Here is a 26,890-nt window from a genome sequence, read left to right as displayed (position 1 = left end):
CTTTTTAAATGAAAAAAATATATATATTCTGACTGAACTGATACCTAACAGATAGTCTGAGTGAGGCCAACAACAAGGTGGATAACAGTAATTTTCATATCATTTCATGAGAACACTATTTTGTAYGCCTTATTAACTGAAAAAACTTGTGCGATACTCCAGCCTAAAGTGTCTCAGGCTGCACCAGAGTCTAACACAGTCACTGTATAAAAAAGGCAATTATAACACAGCAAAAAAAGGGAACTAATGTAAAAAAAATTCACAAGAAGGTGTGCCACCACCATGCATGTTCTAAGACAGGGGTGTCAAACTCCAGTCCTCGAGGGCCGCTATCCTGCATGTTTTAGAGGTTTTCCAGCTCCAACACACCTGATTCAGTGATTGAATTAACTCTTCAAATTGGGCAGAAGCCTGTTAATCACCCAGCGATCAAAATCAGGTGTGTTGGAGCAAGAAAACCTCTAAAACATGCAGGATAGCGGCCCTCGAGGACAGGAGTTTGACACCCCTGTTCTAAGACAATGCATAAAGTGTTGCTATCTGTTAGCATTGTTCCAGTATTGTCACTGAGCAGCACAGCAACACAACACCTACCTATTGACACAGGGTTAGACTCATATCACATCACCATGAATAAAGATGAGTCGCTATTCAGTCTGGCTGAAGGGATACAAGCAACAATATCCATCGCTGACTGTGGTGACCAGTAAACAAATCTGCATTCATGCAACAGGTTTCTCCTCAGAAGGAGCTTTCAGCACAGGAGGAACATCACAACTGTCTGTCTCTCCCTGAAACATGACGAATCCCCCAGGTTGAGAAGCTATAGTTGCTGTAGGTTGGCTCAGTGCCCAAAAATAAATGTGTTACATTGCTTTATAAAATTTTGTTGACGTTCTATGATTTACTTATGAAACCTAACCAATCGTAGCACAGGCCTGGCAGTAATCGATTTTGGTCATGGTCCTGCCAGGGTGAGCTATTAACTCATCAATCCAGTCAGAATTAAATCTTTTTTTCTCAAGCTGATGCTGTTCATAGCTCTATCTTTGACAGATGGACCACCCAATTAAAGAAAGGCAGGTTAAATCTACATCAGCTACAGAAAACCTTTGTTTGAGGTTGCTGTTGCTGAGCACATTTTGAGAAGAAATTATTTTTTTCAATCAGAACTTTGCCTGTTTTAACATAAAATCATATATTATACAGTATTCTTCTTGCTTGTTTTTTTTTTTTGACAAACAAAAATCAGATCATAAATTTGAAGATGAGGCTGCATAGAAAACAAATCAGTGTTAACAAACCAAATATAGAAGAAAAAAATCCTATTGTGGAGTAATAAAACGTCTCTGGGTGTTTCACACAGTGTAAGAATCCTGGACTTGTTGGACGGGGATAGTTTAATCACTAAAGTGACTGATCGCACAGTGTAAGGTCAGCCTTTCTACACAGATGCTATCAGACTCGCTGAGAGTTACAAGGCTGACAATCACCTTTTTTTGTGTGCAACAGATAACAGGTTGGAGGAACCTGCCTGACTGTGTTTTGGGAGAAGCAGAGTAAACACGTACCTGCTTGGACGGCTGCGGTGGGTTTCCAATCCCCACTCCTGGTGAGAAAGGAGAGGAAAGAAAAAAAAGAGAGAGAGACAAGAAAATCAGTACTTCAGCAGACAGCCTGTATTTTTGTTCTTGTGAAAGATGGTCAGGTGCGTTCTTTAGCGTCAATAATTTCATGCTTCCACTCGTGTCTCCGTTTGAACCCCTAATAAATCATGAAAACTCACTGATTTCAGAGAGTGGAGATAAGTAGATGCTCCATGTGTGGAATTAGCAATAAACGTTGGTAACTAAGCCTTTGACCAATAAATAAAAAGGCTCGCACAAAACAAAACAGACACAAATCGAAAGCACAGAAGTCAATAAAAAAAGAAAATGAAAAGCTGCAATTAGCTGAACAGAAGGAGGAAGGAGAACAGGAAAGATGCAGTTTGTTTAATCTTTCGGGGACAGCACGGGGATGATGGAGACGTACAGAGTGGTTTTGTGGCAGCCTCGGGGACAGGTGGGATGTGTATTGGCAGATGTGCGGCAGCAGAACCAACGATGCGTTTAGTGGTCCGTCTCCAGCTGGACATTTCCCCCTTTCCTAAGGTGTCCCCCCCCGTCGTGCTGATGTGTAATCAGGCTGACAGCTCTGAGTGGGGCTGCATGGCTGCTGATGTGGGGGGGAGAGAAGACACCTCTGCTTGAGTGGGTTGTCACTTCCAATTTGAGGGTGGAAAGGATAACCTGCAATGGGGTGGGTTTGGGAAAAAGGTTGGGGTGGGAGGGGGGGTGCATCAGTTGGTGTGAGCTACAATTCTCCCCGAGTGATGAGATGTGCAGAGCCCTAACTCACTCTGGAACACGCCTTGGTGGGGAGGGAATAAAACATGCCTCCCTGATTCAGTGTTGTCTCAGATTAGTATGCACTGGAGCTTTCTGCTCCTGTGTGGCTCTGTGTGTTGAATCTTTGTCTTCATTCTTCTGAACGAGATGCTGGGGGCGGAGGGGGGTTCAGAGGATGGGGGGGGACGGGAGGAGGGGTGGTCTAAGTCCATGGCCTGTGACATTTTCTGATCTTGTTTGGATGCTGGCGCATTATTTAATCTCCTAACCCTAATGATAGCACATGTAGGATGTGCGCCTTTGATTTTAATTTACATTGCCACACATGGAAACCATGAATATTTATCACAGCACACAGAGACACCACAGCCAGGAAAAACACATCAGGGAGCAGCCATAAAAACGCTCCTTTGTGAACCAATGGAGCAGCTCGGGACCTTTCTAACCCTGAGCAACTTTTCAAGAACCACAATTGGTTATTGATCGTGAAAACCCCATCAAAGTGGCAATTGAAATCTCTAAAGGTTTAATTGTTTCCTTCTAAGAGGTGTGGCGTCTGACTATTTTTTTGTTAAATCATCCGCGGCAGAAAACATTTTTGCCTCTGTGAGTGTGTTTGTTAAATGTGAATTTTGTATTGATTAACAGAATTTTTTTTATAGAATTCTCAGAAACAACCGCTTAACTTTTGGAGTCAACCCAATCAAAGATGTCTGCCACAGCTAATCATCCTTACCAAACGCAGAAATTAACCTCATTCCTTCAGTTTTACAGATACGATGCTAATTTTTAGGATGGTCGTAGCTGAGAGTCCTCCCCAACACACAGTGAAAGTCATCGGATCAAGTGAGATCTTGAAATATTTATTGTAATTGTTAGAAATCTTGTTAGATTTGACCAAAAGGATGCTTGGCTTCACATTCAAAGAGTAATTGAGAAACTGATTAAAGAATTAAAAGAACTGAAGGAGCAAGTTTTCCTACAAATTTAAAAATAAAAAATGAAGTCTATTAGTCTTTGAGTCAAATTTCTTGGTGTCTTAATTTTGTTCTAATGAACATTTCAAAGAAATGACATTTGATACATTTTCAGCCACTCTTTGTGTAAAAGTAAAAACTTGGGGAAAAGGAAAATATTAGAAAAAAATGTCTGGGAAGCTCTTTGAACTGAACTGCACACCTGAACAGAGCTGAACTGTTCATACTTTGTCACTAAAGTGTCTTGTTGAAGTTGGTATGAAAAGAAATCTGACAAAGTTTCATTTGATAAAAAACCAACCAACCAACCAACCAAACAAACAAACAAACAAACAAAAAACCCCACAAAGCTTAAAATCAGCTCCAAATCGAGCGTGAATTCTGGCTCTGAAGAAGCAATTTTCTCCGAAGTCGAGAGCAAAAATTACATTTCATGGAAAGACCATTTTCCATGACAGAGTTTAAATGAAACAAGTAATATAACTATGTAAACTGAATTTCAGGGGGGATTTGTAAACATCATTTGTCTCTGTAGTATCCACTTGGTCGAGGATAATAGTTTCAGCTTGATTGCAATTTTACACTCACTCATTTCTACTCAGTGAAACTATGCTATTGATTTTCACTGCTGTAAAGAAACAGTGATAAACTGTTTAAAGGGAAACTTCATCGGGAGAGTTATGAAGAATTTTGTGCAGTAAGTTCACATAGAGTTATGAAGAATTTGTTCTTGATTATCTAAAATCAGATCCATTGTTTACATTTCGGTTAATAAGTTAGGAAGTCTCCAGATTTGTCATTGGGAGTTGAAGCACTTACAATGAATTAAATCTATTACAAAAATCCACATAAGTTGGAGCTGGATTAAATAAGATGGCCACTATTAATCTTTTTCTCAACACTTAAGAAACTTCAGTCCACTCATTTTGCTGATGACTGAAGCTGATTGAAAGGCTGTTGAAAGTGTTTGAGTTTTGTCCTCTGTTGCCCTCTAAAATGACCTTGAAGCAGCCACACTTGTTTTTTCCGAGACAACGCCTGTGAATATTCATGCACAGCCCAGCATCACTGAAAAGATCCACATGAGCAAAGGGCACATCATTAGCAGAGCCATTATCAGCCAAACCTCTCAAACATCCTTGTTCAGCTTTCTCGCGGAGACAAACATCAAACGTCATCTTTTTTTTTCTTTCCCCCGTCACAGCTGCCGAGGAGGAGCAAAGGACAAAAACAATGTGAAATAATGAGCTTGTTAAGTGAAGGCTTGTGACCCCGTGTTCTGGAAGAAACTTGTTAAATCCTTGTTTTTAACCAGAGACGGTCAGGAGGGAGCTGGAAACCAGACAAGGCGTGTCTTCCTCCTGCCCACCATTCAGACTAGGCAGTCGCCCCTCGCCACCATAAACCTTTCATTAGTCATTCAGCACACTGATGCACTGTGACCCAAACCAGCTGCACCCCCACTTCCTGGCGAACCACCTACTCTTACACTCTGCACAAGCAATCCTCCTCTTCTTGACTCTTTGTGGGAATACAAGTCATGGGCGTGCTCGTGTGGTTTATCAGAGGAAAAAAGCTTTTCAGAGTGAAGGTATTAAGCTTTGAGCTCCGGTCCATTGATGTTTTAAGTTGTTGTGGTAAGAGATAAAACGATGTTTAAGCTGGTGCTAAACTCCTCCAGGACTGGGGGCGGGGGGGAAGACAGAGCAGCTGCTGGAGGAGGAGGAGGAGGTGATGGAGGAGCAAACAGTGATTTGAGATTAAAGTTATACTTGAAGAGACTCTCCAAAGACTAAATGACCATCAGAACATTTGAACTATTACTGGAGGACTGGCTTGTGAAAGAAATAAGAAGTTGGCAAATTTGACTCAAAACAAATCTTTTATATTTTAACTCAGCAACTGATCTTTGGCAAAAGAGGCAAAACAAAACAAAACAAAAAATCAAAAATTAACATTTTGCCCTTAAATTCACTAAACTTATCAGATAAACTGACATTTCTTTTATAAATAGTCATCTGAACAACTAAAAAAGTATCAACACATATTACAGCCTGGAACCTGGTAAGCAGCATGTATATACACAATAAGTACATACCATGTAGTATCAGTATGTACACTGTATATACTAGTTACATACAAAGTTCATACCTACAGGACACGTACTACTTGTATTATGTACCTGGTCCTGGTACATCCTGGATACCAGGCATGAACTGGATACGTACTGAGTCTTAATACATACATACATACATACATACATACATACATGTGTGTGTGTGTGTGTGTGCGTGCGTGCATGCGTGTGTGTGTGTGTATGAACACATTACGCATCACTTCTTCACTATTCATAAACACAATTCAACCCCTGCCATAAAAAAATAAGAAATAAAAAAGTAACCCCCCCCCACCAACAAAAATCTGTGCTGCACATTTGTTTATTGTGTTAGTATGAGATTACAGAAAACAAAGTAGGGACTATCAGAGCAGTGATTCTTTTATGTAGTTCTGAAGAAATTTTGTAACTGATTAATTGAATATTAATACAGTTTAGTATTTCATACTTTCTGATCATTTCAGTCTGTAAGGTTGAAGCTGACAAACAGTTGGTGTGTGTGTTATCATGCGTTCTTTCTTTAGTCTAAACAAAATGAGTGACGTTCTGACATCTGACGTAAAAGGTAACACCTCCAAGGGTGGAACCAGGAAGAGATGTACATTATAAGCTCAATTTATTATTATAGTAAAAAGGAGTTGTCAGTGTTTTGCAGAAAGTCTGCTCAGAGCAGAGCTCTTGTCTGTTTGTTTTGGTTCAGCTGAAGGTCTTATGAGGCCTGTGTGCTGTACTGTAAATCTGACTGCAGTCAGAAGACTGAAAATAATGTTTTAAGAAAAAATCCAGCCGAATCCTGTTTTACTCAGACATACCATTTTGAACAACGCATATTTTTTCCAACAGTTCTTCTGCATTAAGTTGTTGTGATAACTGTTTGCTACTAGGCTGCTACACTTTTCAAAGTTCTTTTAAGGACAAACATGGTTGTTTTTATCTTATTTTGTAAAACAGCCTTTTATTTTAAACTAACAAGAATTTGACTTTCTTTGGTAGATTTTTTTGGCATTTACAATTTGGATGGATTTTTCTAAATGTCTTATATAAAACAAATAAATAATAACAACAACATGCTGGCATGGGTTAAACTTAACATAAATAGTCTAAGCAACATCCTGCATCAACAAACTGCATCAAGTTGAAACATAATAAACTTAACGTTTTTTCATCATCATAATAAAATGACACATAAAATGAATAATACATGCTGTTCAAGCTTTCATGTTTTAAACTGCTCTCTCCTGAAAATGTATGGAGCAGATTTAAGCAATCTGTGAATTTTAAGGCAGATTTTGAGATAAGTTTTTTTCAAGAAATAGCAGAATCGGGTGGTCAATGTCAACTTGGTTGTGAAAGTGACACTTTGCAGTTACGTCTGAATTCAGTGGTGACCTCATTTTGTTGTGAAAACTGTGGATTTAGACCTGCCTTAATGTTACGAGTATAACATTATAAGACCTATAAAAATGTTAATAAATGAGCTGACTGGCACTGAACATCTACTTTTGTTTTATTTTTGACAAGTATTTACCAGTATTTCCCTCGCTTATTGACATCAGACAACAATCTATGACAGTAACATTTTACATCACATTTTTTGCTCCACGTCTTAATAACACCACTTTAGTTTTTCTCAAGTACAGAGCAACAACAGTCTTCTATTTTATGATGGAGGATGTTTTTGGTTTTGATTTCTTTTCCTTTGCTGCATTTCCTGCTGCTCACTAATGGAGCCTAATGAAGGTCAGTAATGACTTTGTCCCTTAAAAGCAGATGAATGCAGGCACTATTACAACGACAGAATAATACATCTATAAAAGCCTGGGATGACTGAAGAAGTGAAAACTTAACATGGACATTGTGTGATGTTAGACTGATGCTAATGATAAATGTATGTATTGCTTAGTACCAATAGGAGGCATGTCTAGTTAACTGAAATCTTGAAAATAAACGTTTGAGGTGCCTCTTTCTTTAAAGGGCACTTGCAAAATCCTTTTTTATAGCCGTTAAATACATTTTAATGTGCACTTGGAGTCTCTGGGAGTGCAGAACATTTTAATTTAGTTTCTCCCGGTGCTGCAAAGATATCTTTATATTCTGTTTGGGTCATATTTTTCAAACTATTCAGTTTTCATGTTTTTTTTCCCTATTACGTTAAATTATTTGCAACGCAACTGCCATGTGGAACTGGTGTAAAATGCCTCATTTAGATTTAAAGAGACAGCTTTAAAACGAGTTGATGTGAGACACACCTCAATAAAGGGGTGAAAGAGGGGCTTGTAAAATTAAAGAAAGGAAGATCTGAGACCAAAGCATTGCAGTTCTACTTTATATAGACTCCAACTAAATGATTTAAATATGGAAAAGATGGATTTAAAAGCATCATATGTCTCCTTTAAATAAAGTATCCATATTTTATAAAGAACAGCTTAGTATGTATGCAGCAGTCTACAGATCTCCCACTTAAACTACAAACAGAGCAATTCAGCACAGGAACTCAAGGCCTGAAAGGTTTGGTGAAATGAATAAATTACGTAATGTTCATAAAGCTACATGTAGGCTCCACCTGGGCTTGTGACTCATATTCAAGGTCAGCTCTTATAGAGCTGCGTGTAAATCACCGGGGATGGGCTTTTTCATTAGTTGAAACACAAACGAAAAAAAAAGACGTTTTCTTTAACATCCCGCCACAATAAATCACCGTCCATTCCACGCACCATAAATAACACATGCTTTGGCTCATAATTGCCTGCAGAAGAGCAAAGGTTAAAGCTTACAAACAGTTCATCGGCAGTCAGCGAGATACAAAGTGAGCTCAGCAGAAGGCTGTGAAACCCTGGTGCTGAACTACCACTTCTGCACTATTTTAAGAGCACTTTGATCTAAGGCAGAACAGCTGCTCGGCTCATGTATTATCACCTGATCATCAGTTCCCTGTTTGACTTTAGAAAAAGGACAAAAAAAGAGGCTATGTTAGAGAACAGCACACTGTTGTGAAGATATGCAAATAAACAGTTTATCATTTCTAATACAGTGGTTTGCAAAAGTATTCATACCCCTTGAACTTTTCCATATTTTGTCACATTACAACCACAAACATAAATATATTTCACTGGAATTTAATGTGAAAGACCAACACAAAGTGGTATACAATTGTGAAGTGGAAGCAAAATTTTACATGAATCAAAACATTTTTTACAAATAAAAAACTGAAAAGTGCGACGTGCAAAATTATTCAGCCCCCCTGAGTCAATACTTTGTGGAGCCACCTTTTGCTGCAATTACAGCTGCAAGTCTTTTAGGGTATGTCTCCACCAGCTTTGCACATCTAGTGACTGCAATTCTTGCCCATTCCTCCTTGCAAAACAGCTCAAGCTCAGTCAGATTGGATGGAGAGCGTTTGTGAACAGCAGTTTTGAGATCTTGCCACAAATTCTCAATTGGGTTTAGGTCTGGACTTTGACTGGGCCATTCTAACACATGAATATTCTTTTTTTTAAACCACTCCATTGTAGCTTTGGCTTTATGTTTAGGGTCGTTGTCCTGCTGGAAGGTGAACCTCCGCCCCAGTCTCAAATCTTTTGCTGACTCCAACAGGTTTTCTTCCAAGATTGCCCTGTATTTGGCTCCATCCATCTTCCCATCAACTTTGACCAACTTCCCGGTCCCTGCTGAAGAGAAGCACCCCCAGAGCATGATGCTGCCACCACCATATTTGACAGTGGGGATGGTGTTTTCAGAGTGATGTGCAGTGGTCTTTCTCCGCCACACATAGCGTTTTGCATTGTGGCCAAAAAGTTCAATTTTGGTCTCGTCTGACCAAAGCACCTTCTTCCACATGTTTGCTGTGTCCTCAACATGGCTTCTGGCAAACTGCAAACGGGACTTCTTATGGTTTTCTTTTAACAATGGCTTTCTCCTTGCCACTCTTCCATAAAGACCACATTTGTGTAGTGCACGACTAATTGTTGTCCTGTGGACAGTTTCCCCCACCTGAGCTGTGGCTCTCTGCATTTCATCCAGAGTCACCATGGGCCTCTTGGCTGCCTCTCTGATCAGTGATCTAGGTGGACGGCCTTGTCTTGGCAGGTTTACTGTGGTGCCATACTCTTTCCATTTCCGGATGATGGATTGAACAGTGCTCCGTGAGATGTTCAAAGCTTGGGAAATCTTTTTATAACCTAAGCCTGCTTTAAACTTCTCCAAAACCATATTCCTAACCTGTCTGGTGTGTTCTTTGGACTTCATGATGCTGTTTGCTCCCCAATATTCTCTTAACCAACATCTGAGGCCGTCACGGAGCAGCTGTATTTGTACTGAGATTAGATTACACACAGGTGGACCCTTTTGAGTCATTAGCAGTCATCAGGCAACTTCTGAATGCAATTGGTTGCACTCAGGGAAAAGGGGGCTGAATACTTTTGCACGTCGCACTTTTCAGTTTTTTATTTGTAAAAAATGTTTTGATTCATGTAAAATTTTGCTTCCACTTCACAATTGTATACCACTTTGTGTTGGTCTTTCACATTAAATTCCAGTGAAATATATTTATGTTTGTGGTTGTAATGTGACAAAATATGGAAAAGTTCAAGGGGTATGAATACTTTTGCAAACCACTGTAGTTTGGAAACCCTTGGACCTCTAAGCTTCATCATATAGAGCTTTTAAAGTCATTTTTTATCTCCAGATGCGCCAGTTTTTGACTAATGTTCATTATAGCAATGTCTTTTTTTAAATACCAAGCCAATAAGTGACATAGCTAGATAGTTTCTTAGAGTGGATATTGCCCACTGCCTTTTTTTCCCAGAGTTTTAAACAAATAAAAGCTATAATTAAGAAATACAAAGTAACGGTCAGTTTGATCAAACCTGGAAACACAAAATTAGCTCAATGCCTGTAAACGTGATTGAAATAGAAACACTTAAACTGATACAAATCGGGCAGATTACTGTTATGACAATTCGTTTGCACAGAAGTCTGTTCTGAGTGAGTCTTACTTGGGGAACTTTCAAGGTTGAGAGATGCACAGACTTCTCAGGGCAGATTTCCATGGAAACAGAGAGTCAGAGAGCCGTGCGTGGGGTTGTGGTGGGAGGCGGCTTGTTTTAAGACCACGCAGGGAGCGGTGAGTGGCAGCCTGCATGATGATGGATGTGTTAACAGATGGCACCTGTCAGCAGCGAGCTCAGGGTTAAGTGAATTATCTCAGCCGAGACGAGGTGCGGGATGCTTTAATTGGTGTGTTTGTCTTATTTAGATGCTGCAGGAATCTGTACTTATCAACAGAATATGAACACACACACCACAGGGCTCGCTTTCTGGATTCATTTGCAGATGACAACGGGGAGCTTTTAGATATAAAAATACACAAAATAGAAATATTTTCAACTAAATATGGTTCTTGTATGCCTGTTTTTATTTTACTCAGGATGAAAATTAGTCATTGTGCTAACACTGGCACATGTATATTATTTTGAATGTTACTATGCACGGTCGAAAGCAAACTTGCAGGAAAATTCACAAATATTCACCTTGAATCTTACTGAATGGACACAAATATTGCATAAATTTCCCAAAATTTGTCRGGTGCATGTGTAACTATTGCGTCGTTGTTACATGACATTTTTGTGACAAAACTGCAGAGTGGAGAAACCTGGGTGATATGGGGCCTTCTCCCTGGTCCAGCAAATGTTTTCATATCAGACATAAAGCAATAGGGAGTAGAGAGAGGACGTGATGATGTCCAGGATGACATGCTGAAGGCTGCAGCAGACCGGGTCATGTGGATTCATCATGTCTGGTTTTAATCGCTGTCTCTGGTCACAATAAAAACTTAGCACAAAAAGTATGGAGATTTGTGTTTGGTAGGCCATTCTTTTGTTGTAACAATGCTTCTCAGCGATAATTCTTTTATCGGGCACATGGTTGGCAGCACCTGGGGGTCCCAGGAGCTCAAAACAAGTGTCAAAATCAACAGCAAAATGAGCTTTCCAGCAGAGATTTGGCAGTTTTTTTCATGTGTACATCCCACATACTCAGCACTACAGCTCCTCCCACAATTGCATGTTCCTCACAAATGTGGCACCATTTAAAAGGTACATTAACAAGCTTTCCAATGATTTAAAATTTATTGCCAAGAAGCGTTGTTACAACAAAGAAAWAATCTACCAAATACAAAATTCCTTTAGATCTTGTGCCAATTTTAGTTTCCTTGGTTGCCAAAACTCTCACTGTCTGCTGTCTCACACTTTCTGTTTCACAAATTGAGCAGGGTTTCAGAGGCCTGCAACAACTCTGTGTTATTTTGCATGACAGTTCAAAATTTCTGCACAAAAGACACACAAAAGCAGGGCCATTCCTTATGTGAGATCACTTTCAAACATCTCAAAACATTTTGGAAACTCTCTCACAAATGCCTTTTTTGTTGCCACCAGTCACAGCCCAGGGTAATATTGTTAGAGGATCTTTGTGTTTTTGACATCATTTCACAGTTTGGTGTGTTTTTGGTTTTGCATGTTCCTTTTTTAGTTCTTCAGTGTTCCCTGCATCAATCAGCTCCCCCAGGTAGCTCACGTTTTTTTCAGACAGTCAGCTACTTTCACCTGTTGTCAGTCCAGCTGTCTTCCATCTCTCATCAGCCTTGTTCCTATTTAGTCTCTAAACCTTCCCATCAGTGGATCATTGTAATGTATTGTCCTGTCCTGTCTTCTGGGTTCCTTCTCATTGTTCCTCCATCTACAGATCCACCTCGGCGCCATGGCAGCTGTTTGTTTTCTTTTTGTTATTAAAGTATTTTAAGTTCCCCTCTGGGTTTCACATAGCCTGGATTCTGGGTCCTACTGGATCATCCCTCTTTACAAATATTTGCTTGAGGATTCTTTGCTTCACAATACCTTGCATTGTGAAGTCCATTTTTTTAAAATCTGTATTGCATAAATACAATATAACTTATGAATCCCTATTTACCTTTTAGTCTGCAAACGATTTGATAGAGTTTTTGATCTTGTTACAAAGATATGTAGAGGGCAGGACATACTGGTCTAACGTGTGCTGCAAACAACTGATGTTGGACAGCTGAACTTTTGTTCATCTGTAAAAAAAAATACCACATGCAGTCACAAATTTTTCTGTGATATAAAGCAATTTGGTTTCTGTCCGAGCCCAGCAGGTTTGGCTGACAGCCGTTCAGCTGATTGCGCTCCTCAATTATATTTTCTCAAAATAACCTCTTCTGCCCAAACATGGAGAGCACGCACTCTTAACAGAAAGTGTCAGCTAACGCTGCTGCTGCTTTCCCCTCCTCCTCTTTCCTCTGGCGTCTATGGGACAATAAAGTCGAGGAGGGCCTGCATCAGCAACAGCTTTATTTTCCTTATGCCCACCACATTACATTCATATAGATGTGAATGAAAAACACCGCAAATGGGGACCATAAAGGTTTTAAAAATCTGCATATTCAGCTGTTTGAGTGCATCAGTTGAACATGGGCGGCACTGGTTAAACACAGTTCAAATGTTCCCTGAGGGGTGTCAAAAACTGAATTAAATTATCTGATACAATAACATACAGTTTTTGCTCTAGATCAGTATTTCCCAAAGTTGGGGTCGGGACCCAAAGTGGGGTCCCAAAACATCAAGGTGAGGTCCTGAAAAGATTTTCTGAATTAATTACATTTTTGCCTTAGTTGTAACAAAGGAGTGAGGTTAGTGTATTTAAAATGGATAAATGTAGTATAAAAAATGTTGTTAGAATGCCCATGTTTTGTTGACCTGATACAAATGTTTATCATCCAAAAACAATTGGGGGCACAGGTCTCTGCTACTGTTATTTTGTGGGTCAAAAGCTGAAAAGTTTGGGAACCAGTGCACTTTGGTTCCCAAAGTTGGGCTTGGGACCCAATTATGGGTCATGAAGCACCTTGGATAATCTCCAGAAATCAATTTAAAGGGTAATAAAATAATTGCTGATGTAATATTTTCCCTATAATTATTACAAAAACACAAAATAAGTAAAAATAAGTTTTTATATTTGTGTATAAGCTGTTTAGATTGTCAAAATGCCTGTGTTTTTAGGGCTATAAACGAAGTTCTTGTACTCAGACCAGTAATATTTGGGGTCACAAGTTTTTGCCATGGATATTTTGTGGGTCAGAAGATAAAAAGTTTGGGAACCACTGCATCTAGAGAACATGGAAACAAATACAATATTGTATCTTTTGCTGAAAGAAATAAAAAACTATTTGGAAATGGCTGAAAAATATCCATCTCCAGTTTTCATCACCCACTATGTTCTATGATTTGAAAGCGACCTGGTGGCTTTCACGGAGGAGAGGTTGCTGGCTTTGATTGTACCTTCAAACAAATGAAATTCAGGTAATAATTGTGAACCCTCAGTGTATTTCATTTTGGTTTTCCTTTTAAAAAAAGAAAGGCATTCAAAGCTTTGTGCACTGCCTTTTGAAAGAATTGGATGAATTGTTTGATGACCCCTTTTATGTCTTTTCCCCCCTCACTTTTTTTCCCCCATTTCTTCTAGATTAAAGTCAGTGCCAAATCCTTTTATCATGACCTGTTGGTACACTGGTGGCAAGCCGAGGTTCCGTGATCACATGGTGCTATGTCTTCGTTAAGCCTCGGTGCTCCCCGCTGTTCACCTCCATTTGCGGTGAGATTGGGAACTGAAATTGGCCCTGTCACTGTTTACGCTGGCCTCTCATTTGAGTTAGCTTCACGTTCCCTTACACACCCCTTGTTTTCCTGTCAGAGCACTGCTGATTACAGCTGGGCCTGATGAGTCTGGACATGTGAGTAAAGCACAGGGACCATGGCTGAATGCTAAGTGAATAGTTAGGGACCGCCTCAAACGTACTGCAGCTTCAGCATTCACTCCCTGCATGCAGCCCACATTAGTCCATCACATAAATTGCGGAAAGAGAACCGAAATAACTCAGCACGGAAAGAATTAATCACATTCATGTACTGATGACAGCTGAAATGATTAAGTATCACTTTATACAGTAATAAKGCTTCAAATTAGTTGTCTTGGTAATACTAATGCACAGTTTGATGCTGGATGCATCATGCAGTTCTGTTGCCCACAATGAAATCCCACAGTTTTATTAAAACCGAGTTTTGAGTTCTRAATAAGCACCGGACCAAGACAAAGTTTTACAAATTTTATTGTGCAGAGGTGAATGAACCAGGAAGTGCTTGGACTGGATTCTCGTCAGATCTAAACACAGGAAATTCAGATTAGTGGCAGAACRATATAGGAGGACTTTCCAAACCATTAAAGCCACTAACCCGTTTCCAGTTGAAGGACTCCAGAYGGAAACTTTGATGGAAGGGTTTGCGTTCCAGCAYGGTGCGGTGAYGTCACSGTTAGTTTKTTTGGAGTGTTTGGGTCCAAARGGCAAGTTCTGATAATCCGTGGTACAGGCGTGGGTCGAGATCCAGGTGGTCAGATRGCTGRAGGTACYGATCAGGGGTGAGGCAAAGAGCAGGAGTCCAAGAAGCAAGGCGTGAGTCGTTACCGGTAAAGCAGATGGCAGGTATAAATCCGTTAGGGGCTGAGGCGAGAATCATTGAACCAGGGGACAGGGAAGTTCATTCATATTCAGGTTTATTTATCTGTCAAGTTAAACTGTTAATCTACTATTATAAAACACTAAAACATTATAAATACTATAAAACTCTATGAACACTATAAAACATACACACAATGAAATACTAAAACATTATAAAGACTATAAAACACTATAAAACTCAGAAGTGTTTAAACTGTATTATTTTCTGTGAAAATACGGTCAAAGTAATTAAAAAAATTAGTTTTAATAACCACTTAAACTATAATAAATAAAATTCTTTAGACGAAAACATTCTTTCCATAACACATCTTATCTTGTCTGATTTAACTTTAAATCATTTTTATCAATGTTTGCTGTCTTTTAAATGCGCCATTTTTCTAAGATATTATAATCAGGTTTTATTTGTTTTTTTTGAATAAGAATCTTGCAACCATAGTTGCAGGATATGAATATATATTATTGCAATTTTTAAGTATTTAAAAAATAAAACTGTAAAGCTTTTTATGAGGACAACTGCATTTCCAGAAAAAAAAACAAGTGGCTTAATTTACCATCAGTCTATCAGTCATGGCTAATATTAGGTTTTTATGTGAAAAGTCATCAGCTTAATTTACATTCGATTAGATTAATTTACATGTAATTTACTGCAATTATTAGAATAGGCTTGAAATAGATGTAAATATTTAGTGTAACTCTGTTCTGTTTATGCATTTTTTGTGGATTTAGAAATTGTAGCTTTGAAGCAATAATTAGCAGTTTTTGCTCCTCTACAGTTTTGCAATGACTTTTAAGGGGATTTGTTTTTCAGTGGCTGTGCTTATTTAGAAGTCAATATAAAGGATAAAGAGCTGTTAATGTGGTGAAAGAACATAATTTAAAAGAAATCATGAAGTTCCTAATCCAAGCCAACAGAGTGACATTGAACCCTCAGCAGAAACATAAATTCATTCATTGACTGCGGTTGGACTGACGTGTAAATAGCTCAGATTGATTGGCTGTCATGAGCGGAGCCATTTTGAGTTACAAACAAAAATGCAAAAAAAAAAAAAGAAAAGCTGAATCAGTCGATCAAACGCATCCAAGCAATGTTTTTTTTCTTCTTCTGGATGTGAAGCTGTGTGTTTTAACCCTTGCCAGCTCACTTCAGTGGCTGCAGCCGCTTCGTAAAACAGGAGCAGTGGAGACTTCACAGCACCTTCTGATTAGCCTCAAGCACTTTCCCGTTTTCCTCTGACTTGCCTCTGGTGTTGCTTCTCTGCATCCCCTCTGTTATCATTCCCTCTTTAGATGCTGGTCCTACACTCCTCATGGCCTCTTATCTTTTCTGTCCCTTCTACCTGACWCCTCTCCTGTGCATTACGGGTGGCCTCCAAACTCCAACCTATAATTTCTTCTTGCTCTTCCTTGCTCCCTCTGCATTCCTTCACATCTACAATAACAACACAAACACAGCTTCTACAGCTTCTGCTTCCATAGAAGAGTTTACCCTGTCCTCACTCAGGGTGGTTTAAAAAAAGATAATAAAAATAAAACCGTTGCTATTAGGTTATTTTTTTCCCTTACACAAATAGTCCCACAATGCTTTGTGATGGGGAGCTATGACAGGCAGGGGTGGTATATATGAGCTTCTGAACGAAGCAGCACAGACTCAGCCCTTCTACAGCTCTGCGCTAATGAGAAGATGGTGTGTGTGTGTGTGTGTGTGTGTGTGTGTGTGTTTGTGAGTGCACAAGTGCAAATGCTGCAAGAGTGTCACTCTGACTGACACTCTTTTATGCCTGAAATACCTCGAACACACATCAGGTGGCTGTTGCCCCAAGGTCTCCAGAGCCGAGGTGTCATTTAAGAAACACGACTTGTTTTTGCTGAAGCTTACATGCAGCTGACTGCCAGCTYGTCGCGATGCTCATCGTAGAGAAACAAACGAGGAATGACAGCTGCAGTGTTGGGAAAGATACAGACAACTGATTTTACCCAAAATTTGTCTGAAATCTGCAGCAATACGAAACAGTTTTTCTTTACACGGCACATTCTTAATGTAAAATATCTAGTTCAAACTATGGGAATCTCTCATGTCCCACAGACAAAAACATTTAGAGATTATTGATATTTTAAAAAGCTTAATGCAATATATTATCTTGTAATAAACTTCTTTTACACAGTAAATAATGCTACAATTGAAATGAATAAACCAGAAAGTGAGAACTAATTGAGCTTGTTAGYACTTTTTATTGTATTCTAGTCAGGTCCAGTCCAGTTTAGCTATGGCACCAGTTGGAAAATCAGCTTAAAAATGAAGAACATCTGTGGAAAAATGTCCCAGAYGCCACAGTCCTCTGCTGCTCCGAGACTGAGCCTGTCTTACTACCTGGCCTCAGCATTTAGAATGCTCATTGAGCCCCACCCCCATGCTGCTATCTCACGTTCCTTTCTTCTCCCTGTCAGAGAAAATGCCAGCAAGGTGCAGTGAGAGCCATGCTCCGCTCCCAGCGCTGGTAATTTGACAGCGAGCAGAGAAGGGTGCAGAATAATTGGAATAGCATTTACGTGTCTATGTGACACTGACAAAGAGAGCTCAACATTTAATGTGCCCAACTGGAAYTGGAGGGGGAACCGACAAGATTCCAGGAATAAGAAGAGCTGGGTTTATCAGACAAAACAGATGTCTGGCCTTTTGTCAGGGCCTGATCATCTGTTGTCTAGAAAACAACAAGCTAATGGTCAGAGCTGTGGCTTCCTGTTAGTTTTAATTAGACAGGGCGGATGTGCCCAGAGACTTTAATGATATAACTAGCACTTTTACAAAGTGGTGTTTTTCAGAAAACCAATCCAGTTTCTGCCTAAGTAGGAAATGAAAAAGCCAACAACATGAAATTACTATCTCAAAATTAAAGGAAAGCCTGGCATTTCTTCRAGGATTGCGTACCACATTACATTTTATGCAGCATCTGTAAAAYTGACTGAGTTTTATATTTGTTTTGTTTTGTAATGTCAATGAGCTGTGGCGACAATTTTGATCTAGATTCATTCTTAAAGTTTGTAAGTTGTAGACGTAATCCAATGAATATTTCTGAAAGTTTAATAAAAYCTGTGTATATGTTCTTGAAATATTTTGCTGACAGAAAAAGTTTATGCTACAGTTTGAGAAGAATGACTCTCGGCTACAGCCACAACAAATTTTAGCAGAATATGTGTGAAACTGACATACAGACATGCTTTTTCTAAGGTCAGTTGCTTATRGAGGCACTTAAATTAATTTAACTTKTAAAGGCTGYAGATGAACATTCAATATTTATTTTAAAGAAACAGCTTGCACAATTTGTTTCAGCTCAGAATAAGTTTGGAATCAGATATAGCTAATAGCAATCACATTTTAGTGCAATAACTATAAAAATAGCAGAGTAGTCATTTCTGTTTATGTAAAGTGAACATATGGTGCTCCTAAATCCTTCTTTTTTACATTTAAATCATTCAGTTGGGGTATATGTAAAGTGGAACTGCAATGCTTTGGTCTGAATTCCTCATTACGTCTTTCATGTCTTTTACCCCTTTTCTGAAATGAGTCTCAAAGCAGTTCGTTTTGAGGCTGTCTCTTTAAAGACAAACAAGGCGCTTCACACCCCAGAGCCAGAGGAGAATTAGAACCACAAAAATTGTAGTTAGAAGAACTTATTTGGCAGTTCCGTCGCAAATAATGTGACGTAATAGTTCAGAAAACATCATAAAAAATAGAGAAAACTGAACAGGTTAAAAAACATGATCCAAACAAAATAAAGAGACTGTATCTATGCAGCATCATGAGAGACTAAATTCGAATTTTCTGCGTTCCTCGAGACTCCATACACAACGCAATGTATTTAATGKAKAAAAAAWGTACTTTTGCACAATAYGTACCCTCTAAGTTCAAGTGGCTGTGTTAACCAGTATGAACCAGGTTGACTTTTAAAGTGACTCATTGGATTTTTATGGTTCACAATATATTTTGCTAAAAGACAAACACAAAAACACATGAGTACACAAGGGCAAAAACTAGTCAAAGACAAACCAGTTATAATCAAAATAAACATGATTTTGACAAGTTTGACATGTCTTGATCTCTTCTCTGAGTTAATAGTGCATTTCAGGAGTCTATTTTTACACTTATTTGTTTTCCAACAAAGATTTGGTGCTTTTGTACAAAATGAAATGCTAAAATACAGCAACGCTTTATTATTAGATCTTGTGTTTATTTCGTGCCAGTGACAGCAGGACAGCAACGGCAGAGAAACATCAAGCGGAAGGCAGGACGACGTGACCGCTGAGTGCAGTCTGTGTGACGGTGCTGGCCAGCCAGTGAGAATGACTCTTCATCCCTCTTGTTCTGCTCTCATACTGTCTGCTGCTGCCAGCCTCAGAATAGAGGGGCAGCGCAGAGTAATGAGCAGGATTACCAAGGGAGACTGGCAGGAATAGTATGGTATCAGAGGAAATCCACTCAGCAAAAGATATTCAGACAGCACTCCCATTCTTTTATTCATTGCCTGCTTGCCCAGAGTGACTCAGCTCACTCTCCTGCTGTCAAACCCTGTCATTATCCATTAGTGTGTTTCTACCTCACTGGGGACCGCCTACTGCCACTGCTGCCATGTGTGAGTGGCTGCGTTCATGAATTTCTGTCTACTTTATGAACAGGTGCACGTGGACTTTGTGTACTTGTGTACATGTGTGTGACCCTGTTTGACTCTAAGCAGTGAGCAGGTTTTCTGGCGTACATGTGGTTGTCATGGTTATGCGAGGTGAGTTTGATCAGAAGTAACAGAGCCTTCATTAGGACCATTCAGGAAGATAGGTAAGAACAGATCACTTGCGGGGAGATGAGTGGATGGGTACTTTTGTTGCTATGGCCTCGTATCTTAGCAAGTTCATCAATTTGCTGTTCTGCATTTCAACAAGGCGCAATTATTCTTTTCTGCTCCGTTTTTAAAAGCTTTTTTAAATCTGTGTTATTTTGTTGGTGAGAATATCATTCATTCAACTTGAATGGGTACTTTTATTTGAACCTAAGTGTTTTTATTGAATGCTATTTTAGCTATAATGAATTCTAAAGATGACTAGTTTCATATTCCTGTCTAATCAAACTCAGAGTTGCCCAGCATTCCTAGAAAATGATAGCATGTCACCTTTCATGCTAGAATGTCTTTTCTTGAGAAATGATGGCATTTAGGAAAACTTGAAAAAAAAACTTAATTTTTGATTAAATCATGTAAGATCACACAACATCAGTGTGACATAAGAATATTAATATATACAGTATATGGTGTGTAACTTTGTATGATCTTTTAGTGTTTGGAGTATGAATCGTGAATAACTGTCATCTACCAAACTGTAACTCAACTTCTGTAAAATTCACTGAGTTGTAGTGATTTTTGTGTAGGCTGATGTTGAATAGCTGTTGACTTCACAAACTAATCAGCTTTAATTGAACCACCAATATTTACTTTCTGTGACTTATTCAAACCTGCGTTCATGAGATATTTTAGGCAAACAGAAATAATGCCAACATTTAATGCCAATATTTTAAGCAAAAATGTTGTACTATGTGTTTCACTCAAAGTAGGAAACAATGCTCAGCTACAACAACACAACAAAAATTATGTCAACAGCTGCAAAACTGGCTTGGTTACAGGCATTTTATGTTTCATAAGCTACAAGCACAGCTAGCTGTGGTGCCCATCTGTAATTGGATTGCCTCTGAAAGGTAATAGAGGTTCAACATTTGATAATTTTCTGAAAGTGTGATCAAAAGCCACTTAGTTTTTCAGAAAGGCCCTGTTACACCATAACGTTTTAGACAATTTATACCATTTTGTAAACAATTTTGACCAATGCTGAAGATGTCTAAGCTGAATGTGTAATAAAAAATCTACTGGAATTCTTTTGGACATATACATACTGTAATGCTAACAATAAGATAAAAATATAACCTATGTTAGTAATTTAGTCCTAACAAAGGACCTATACGTCTGCATAGATTGTCTTAAACACTAGGGTTTGACACGGCCTTATGATACTGTTTATAAAGAGACACACATAGCTGACGCCAATATCTAATGGCAACATTTTTAAATCAGATGATGAGCGTTTAGCATTGCTGAGAGTAAAAGTTATGGGTGATGCTCAGCTACTACCATATAAAATGTTAGCTTGATATGTAATATTGACTGAGTTATATCCATTTTTATGTTTGGAAGGATTGCTTTACTGTGGTTAACATCTTTAATCAAGCAGACTTTAAAAGTGGATCAGTTGTCAATCAAAAGATTTGTTTTTGCAAGTTTCATTAAAAGTCATTCACTGATTTATGAGACATGTTGCTAGTGACACACACACACACACACACACACACACACACACACACACACACACACNACACACACACACACACACACACACACACACACACACACACACATAGACAGAAACATTATCACTCTGCCTTTACCTTCAGTGGTTGTTGTTGAAAAGCCCATAAAAAGCCAATGAACTGACATTTGAGGGACATTTAAACAGAATCAAAGTTGATACGACCATCAATATGTAAAAGACTTGATATCTATCCTAAGTTTGCAAACACCACACTCCTCGGGCGCTCTTCACAATAGACATTTTGACGTGCAAAGAAGTCAGTAAACACAGGTGAAATCAATAATACTGATGATGACCTCTTACTGAGACACTTAATAAAGCAAAGCTGTAATTAAGGTCATTAGTTACACCTGTGTAATCACTAGCAGTAAAGAGGAGTAAAAAAAATGCCACAACAGGAAAATGTAAACATGCATGAACGAGCTTSAGAACTCATTTGAAAGTACACATTCATTTGGAGCTGTAAGTGCAAGTCAGTATGAGTATGTAGGTGTTTGATAAGGAAGTGAAGGAGGCTGAGGCTGAGACATTACTCYTCTCTCCTCTCTGCTCAGCTGGCTTCCCTGCATGAGGAGGCTCAGGCATCAGGCCAGAAACGCCGGGCTGGTACAGATCCAGAGAAGATGGACAGAGACACAGAAGGAGGGTGCGTGCATCAGTGAGTGTGTGTGCGTGTGTGTGTGTTTGTGTGTGTGTGTATTGGAGGATGAGAGAGCAGTAGTGCAAAGACGATATGAGAAGTATGTTTGGGAAGTATTGATATAAAAAATTATTACGAATAACTGTTGCATTTAACTGATGACAATGATTGATAGATGACAACTGCACTTGTATGTGGCCGACGTTGTGGTGACCTTAAAAAATTTACAATTTTATTAAAAGTAGAAGTAGATTGAGATCAATTTTTATTCCATACGTTTTTCAGCATATACGTAGCTCGTTCTGCAATTTTAGTGCTATTTAGCATGTTCAGCTCTTTCATGACATTTCGGCCATGACTTTTGGTACTTAAGCAATTTTTATGTTTTGAGATACTTTACTTTTTCTGCCATTTTTTTTCTCATTGAAAAGGAATGGAGTTGCCTTTAACATCTTTAAAACCCTTGAAAATATTTAGCTACTTTTAGCTAATTAGAGTTTTTCCTCTGCTAATTTCACCTTTGGGATAATTTCAGCTTCTTGCTACTYAACAAACATGTGCTCTTTTTGTTTCTTTTTATGCTAATTTCAGCTACTTTCWAGTTTCAGCYTTTTTTTTAGCTATTCAGAAACAATCTTTGAACAATAACCATTCACACTGCATTTTTGMAGGAAACAATAATTTTCTAGTTCTGCATATTTTTAGGCCTTTACATGCAGTTATTTGCTCTCACTCTGCAGCAGTAACCCTGCAGCAACATGYCCAAACACGGTGTGTTCTAACTCTRTGGCTTTCCTAATACTGTAATGTTTTTTTCTGTTTGATACTGATGACAAAACACTTTAAGCTCTTTCTACCCTGCACTCGGAGCATCGGTAAAATGCCAACAACGAAAAAGTGAAAGGAGCCATTTTCCACCCCCTGCTGTGGCTGGCTGGGTTTAAGACAGTCTTTTTGTCTTGTTGTGTTGTGTATTGTGCCGAAGCACTTGACYGGTTTCCATACCCTCAGCCGTTCGACTGACTGGCAGCTCTGACGCTGCATGAGAAACAGGCTCGACTGATGAGGCCTCTGGCTGAGTGGGAGTTTGGCTGGCGATGCGTTGCAGGAGCGCTGGCTCTGTGGGAGATGTGTGCGGCTGAATGGGACTCTCTTTGAACTCAGCGACTTGCTCAGTGGCTGACAATGAACTGCTACAGATGTAACGCTTCTTCAGTCTGCGCAACGTCGACTGCCAGAACAGAGGCCCCGGTGGGCTGTACGTACGGGGCGCTGGGTGTAAACAAAGAAAGGGAAGAAAACAAAGAGTTCGGGAGGCGGACAGTTACGGGGAGCGAGTTGAGAGAGCATATGTGGAAAATGACACCGAGGGGCGGAGAGGAAGCGAAACAGAGAAAACAAGAAAGGAGACAAAAAGAGAGACAAAACGCAGCGGAGCACAGAAACAGCATACCACTGGAGTGCAGCAGAACAACACGTGACCCAAATACGACAAAAAAATCAACAAGAGGGAGACGAGAGAGAAAATGAAACATTTTCACAAGCTTCTGACATCGAACTACAATCACTCGTCATGGAATATTTGTTAACTACAAGCTGAAAAGGAATCACTTATACATAGCTTATTTTCTATTTAAAAAGTTCATTTGATTTTTATTTATTTATTGACACAAAGACATTTTCTTCTGTCTTTTGGCAAAGCCAGGTGGAAATCTGTTTTAACTGGAGGGGGGCGGGCGTTCGAGCGCGTGATTCATTGGAACCAAATAAGATGCGCACTTTCAAAAATGTTCTGCTTCTCAGAATAGAGCCACATCTATGTCTTTTCATTCCCCTCAAGAAAATCAGCTTGAAAACTGAAGAAGCAACAAGAGGCGCAACACAAATGCCACGAGTACAGTGTCAAAGTCGTGCACACATGCCCATTATTTCAATCTGCCACTGCCTGATGAAAACTTGCGTGCAGGAGCTGCACCTCCATAAAACAAGTATCCAACCAGAACTGTGACACCACTAAACTTTCTGCTCGGATGTTTGCAGACACGCAGTCGTTTGGAGGTGTTCAGTAAGCAGCTGCCGTTTATATTTGTAGGAATATTAGTTACAATAGCTTTATAACTCATACACATTTTATTTCAAAGCTCAAGGACCTTGTGAAATAAATTACAGCAAATATTTTCCAATAACACTTCCTGTCAGAAATAAACAAAAAACCGATGGCAGATGAAAACATCATAGGTGTCACAATTTAACGACTCTGTAATGTACTTGGGGTGGTGGGGGTGTATTATGTATTTTCCAGGCACATAGTTCAAGTATATACCATTTTCAAATATGTTACCTTCAGTTGCTATGRAAATGCTGTATATTTTAAAAATAAATTTGATCTAAACACCTTGAAATTGGCCTTTGCCTTTTTTTATAACCTCCTACCGTTTCTGACACTCCCACTTCAGCATGACTTCACAACAATGCTTCAGGAGAAGGGGTGGTCTTTGGTGCTGGAGCTTGGCTGGGGATTGAGCTCCATGTAGGAGCTTTGAACCAGCAAACAGCTCCACATGGCTACCACAGGAGATTCAAGGATTTCTCAAACATGCATGAATGAGTCAAAGCAAGACTCTGGGTATGTTTTTGATGAGGGAATGATTTCATAACATAATATAATGCTAAAAAATTGCATAACCCTTAAAAACGAAAACTGTTTTTCTAACACATTGAATTCTCTTGCTGTCACATATTTATTTTGAAGATCAAATACTGTAGGTCCTAAAATTAAATTTCTTACAGTTTTTCTAATCCAAAGATCTGTTTTAATTAATGTTTCTGATGATGAGAATGTCTCAAATTAATAGGCAGTTCAATTATTACTGCTGCAAAGATTATTTTCACGAAGAGAGAATTTTTAGATTGTTTTGATCAGTTTTATTTTTATCTGCTTCAGTCGCTGTGAGACAAAATAAACGGCATTGGGAATGTTGCACCGCAGCAGACTGAGCTTCATTCCTGTGCATCCAAAAAAGCATCTCGTCAGGCTACTTAAAACATTCATCTGCCCTGATTCTCAGTCTAATAGAAAGCAKTCCATGGTGGGTTTAAGTGAGCAGCAAGATACAGATGACATCAGCTACCGGGAGGATGAGCTGTCAATCAAATGACTGACAGACTTATAAGGAGCAGCGCCTGAAAGCTAAAAGGAAAGAGACAATTTCACACTGAGAGGAGGGAGGAGGCTGTTCCCCCCGCTTTCCCAAGTATCCCACCTRACAATGGCGGCCCACAAACCCACATACAGAAGTTTAGATTGAGCTTGCATCATGTCAGCGCGGGATTATTAATGAGAAACACTTAAAACCTAATTACAGACCCAGCTCCTGGCACGGCTCAGAGCTTCAGTTAGGCAGAGCCTGGACAGGTTAATGAATAAATGACATGCTTAACCAATTCACGAAAAATAATATTGAGCTGTATTAATGCCACACAGAAAAGTGGGAGAGTTTAWAAAAGTGTAATAGTGCCTTTTTGAATGAAGAACAATGGCTGTGAAGTTGGAATAATGGCTGTCAGACAGCAGCAGAGAGCAGGTGAGATTAGGACCTGATGTGATAATGTTATTCCCTGTGGCCAATTTTAAATTCAAAGGAACTTAAGTGGTTGAAGTATGACTTGGCTGTAGAGCTAATGCCAGTCATTAATCTTCACAAGGCTTTTACGGATATGGACAAGAAAATTTTATCATCTTCCAATTTAAGTGTCCTGAGAGAGGGTCGAGCAAAAAAAAAAATCTTCTCTTCACTTTATAATTTTTTTTCCACGACACGTGTTTCTGAAGCTGCAGCAAGAAACACATTTGTATTCACAGTAGGTCAGATTACTATGTAAACAGTAAAAAAAGGTCACTCAAAAAGACAAAACTCTCTGGGAGTTATTACCCAATTCTGCAGCTCCAAAGAGATTTACAGATAATTGAAATGTCTTCAGCTGGTTTTATGATTCATCCACGGACAGAACTTGGTGTTTTTTAGAAGATATGTTTCATCCAGCCAAAGAAAAAAAAAAATTAGACCAAAAAATTGGGGGTTTATTTGCAGCATTCAACACAAACAGCCACATTCCCTCCTTTGTCTTTAGTTCTGTGGTGTCACAAGCAGAGAAAAGCAGAATTGTCTTTATTCTTATTTTTTTTATTTTTGCTGGACCTTATTATAAAAATAAAACATGTTTTGCTCTGACTCTTCCACTTCTAAACAATACGTTCACACAATTGTTTTCACCCGTGAACCCCCTATTGCAACCCTCCTCTTTCCAGCCTGATGCACATGGAGATGATCTTCGAGCTGAAACAAAACTCCTCAGCAGCAGTCAGTAAGCAAACAGGAAGTTTGGAGTGTTATTTGAGCTAGGTTGCACTCTCCATCCCCCCACGGCGCAGTGTAGTAATTGTGCCGTCTGCCAGCGTGGAACAAGTGCCTCCTGTTGAGTGCTTCCATCATTGTGAAGGTTATGGCACTTTGATGTAACACGAGCTGTTTCGTTTGAATACATTATGCCAAATCTATCCCCCATTCAAGGTGGCTTTTTGTTGTATGTCTCATGTGAAAACACTTCTAGGACCATGAAGGGACGATATGCTCTGAAAATCATACTGAAGTAATACAAAAGTGTTGCATGCTTCGATAAACTGTGAGAAAAAAAATAGGGGACTAAAAAACCAGCACACCTCTTATGGGTATGAAGTTTATCTCTCCTGAGTGTTTTAATAATTGCAAACATACAGAT

At 39.2% G+C, this 26,890-nt stretch overlaps 1 protein-coding gene across 2 annotated transcripts in view; it reads right to left on the bottom strand.

Moving 5' to 3' along the window:
• The window catches only part of chst8 (carbohydrate (N-acetylgalactosamine 4-0) sulfotransferase 8), a 181,498-nt gene that overhangs the window by 5,252 nt on the left and 149,356 nt on the right, over positions 1-26,890 (bottom strand). The window contains exons 1-2 of one of the 2 annotated variants that reach the window (XM_014021805.1): positions 4,494-5,602; positions 1,572-1,609 (exon numbers count right to left, since the gene is read on the bottom strand). In XM_014021805.1, coding sequence (XP_013877259.1) covers positions 1,572-1,609; positions 4,494-4,545 — 90 coding nt within the window. In that variant the 5' untranslated portion in view covers positions 4,546-5,602. Of the gene's footprint in view, positions 1-1,571; positions 1,610-4,493; positions 5,603-26,890 lie in introns of those variants that run through there. The other variant, XM_014021804.1, reaches the window with a different exon arrangement.

The sequence above is a fragment of the Austrofundulus limnaeus genome, unplaced genomic scaffold (genome assembly GCF_001266775.1).
Source record: "Austrofundulus limnaeus strain Quisiro unplaced genomic scaffold, Austrofundulus_limnaeus-1.0 Scaffold306, whole genome shotgun sequence".
NCBI lineage: Eukaryota > Metazoa > Chordata > Actinopteri > Cyprinodontiformes > Rivulidae > Austrofundulus > Austrofundulus limnaeus.
The sequence above is the reverse complement of the archived record's forward strand: the minus strand, read 5'-3'. Positions and strand labels throughout refer to the sequence as shown.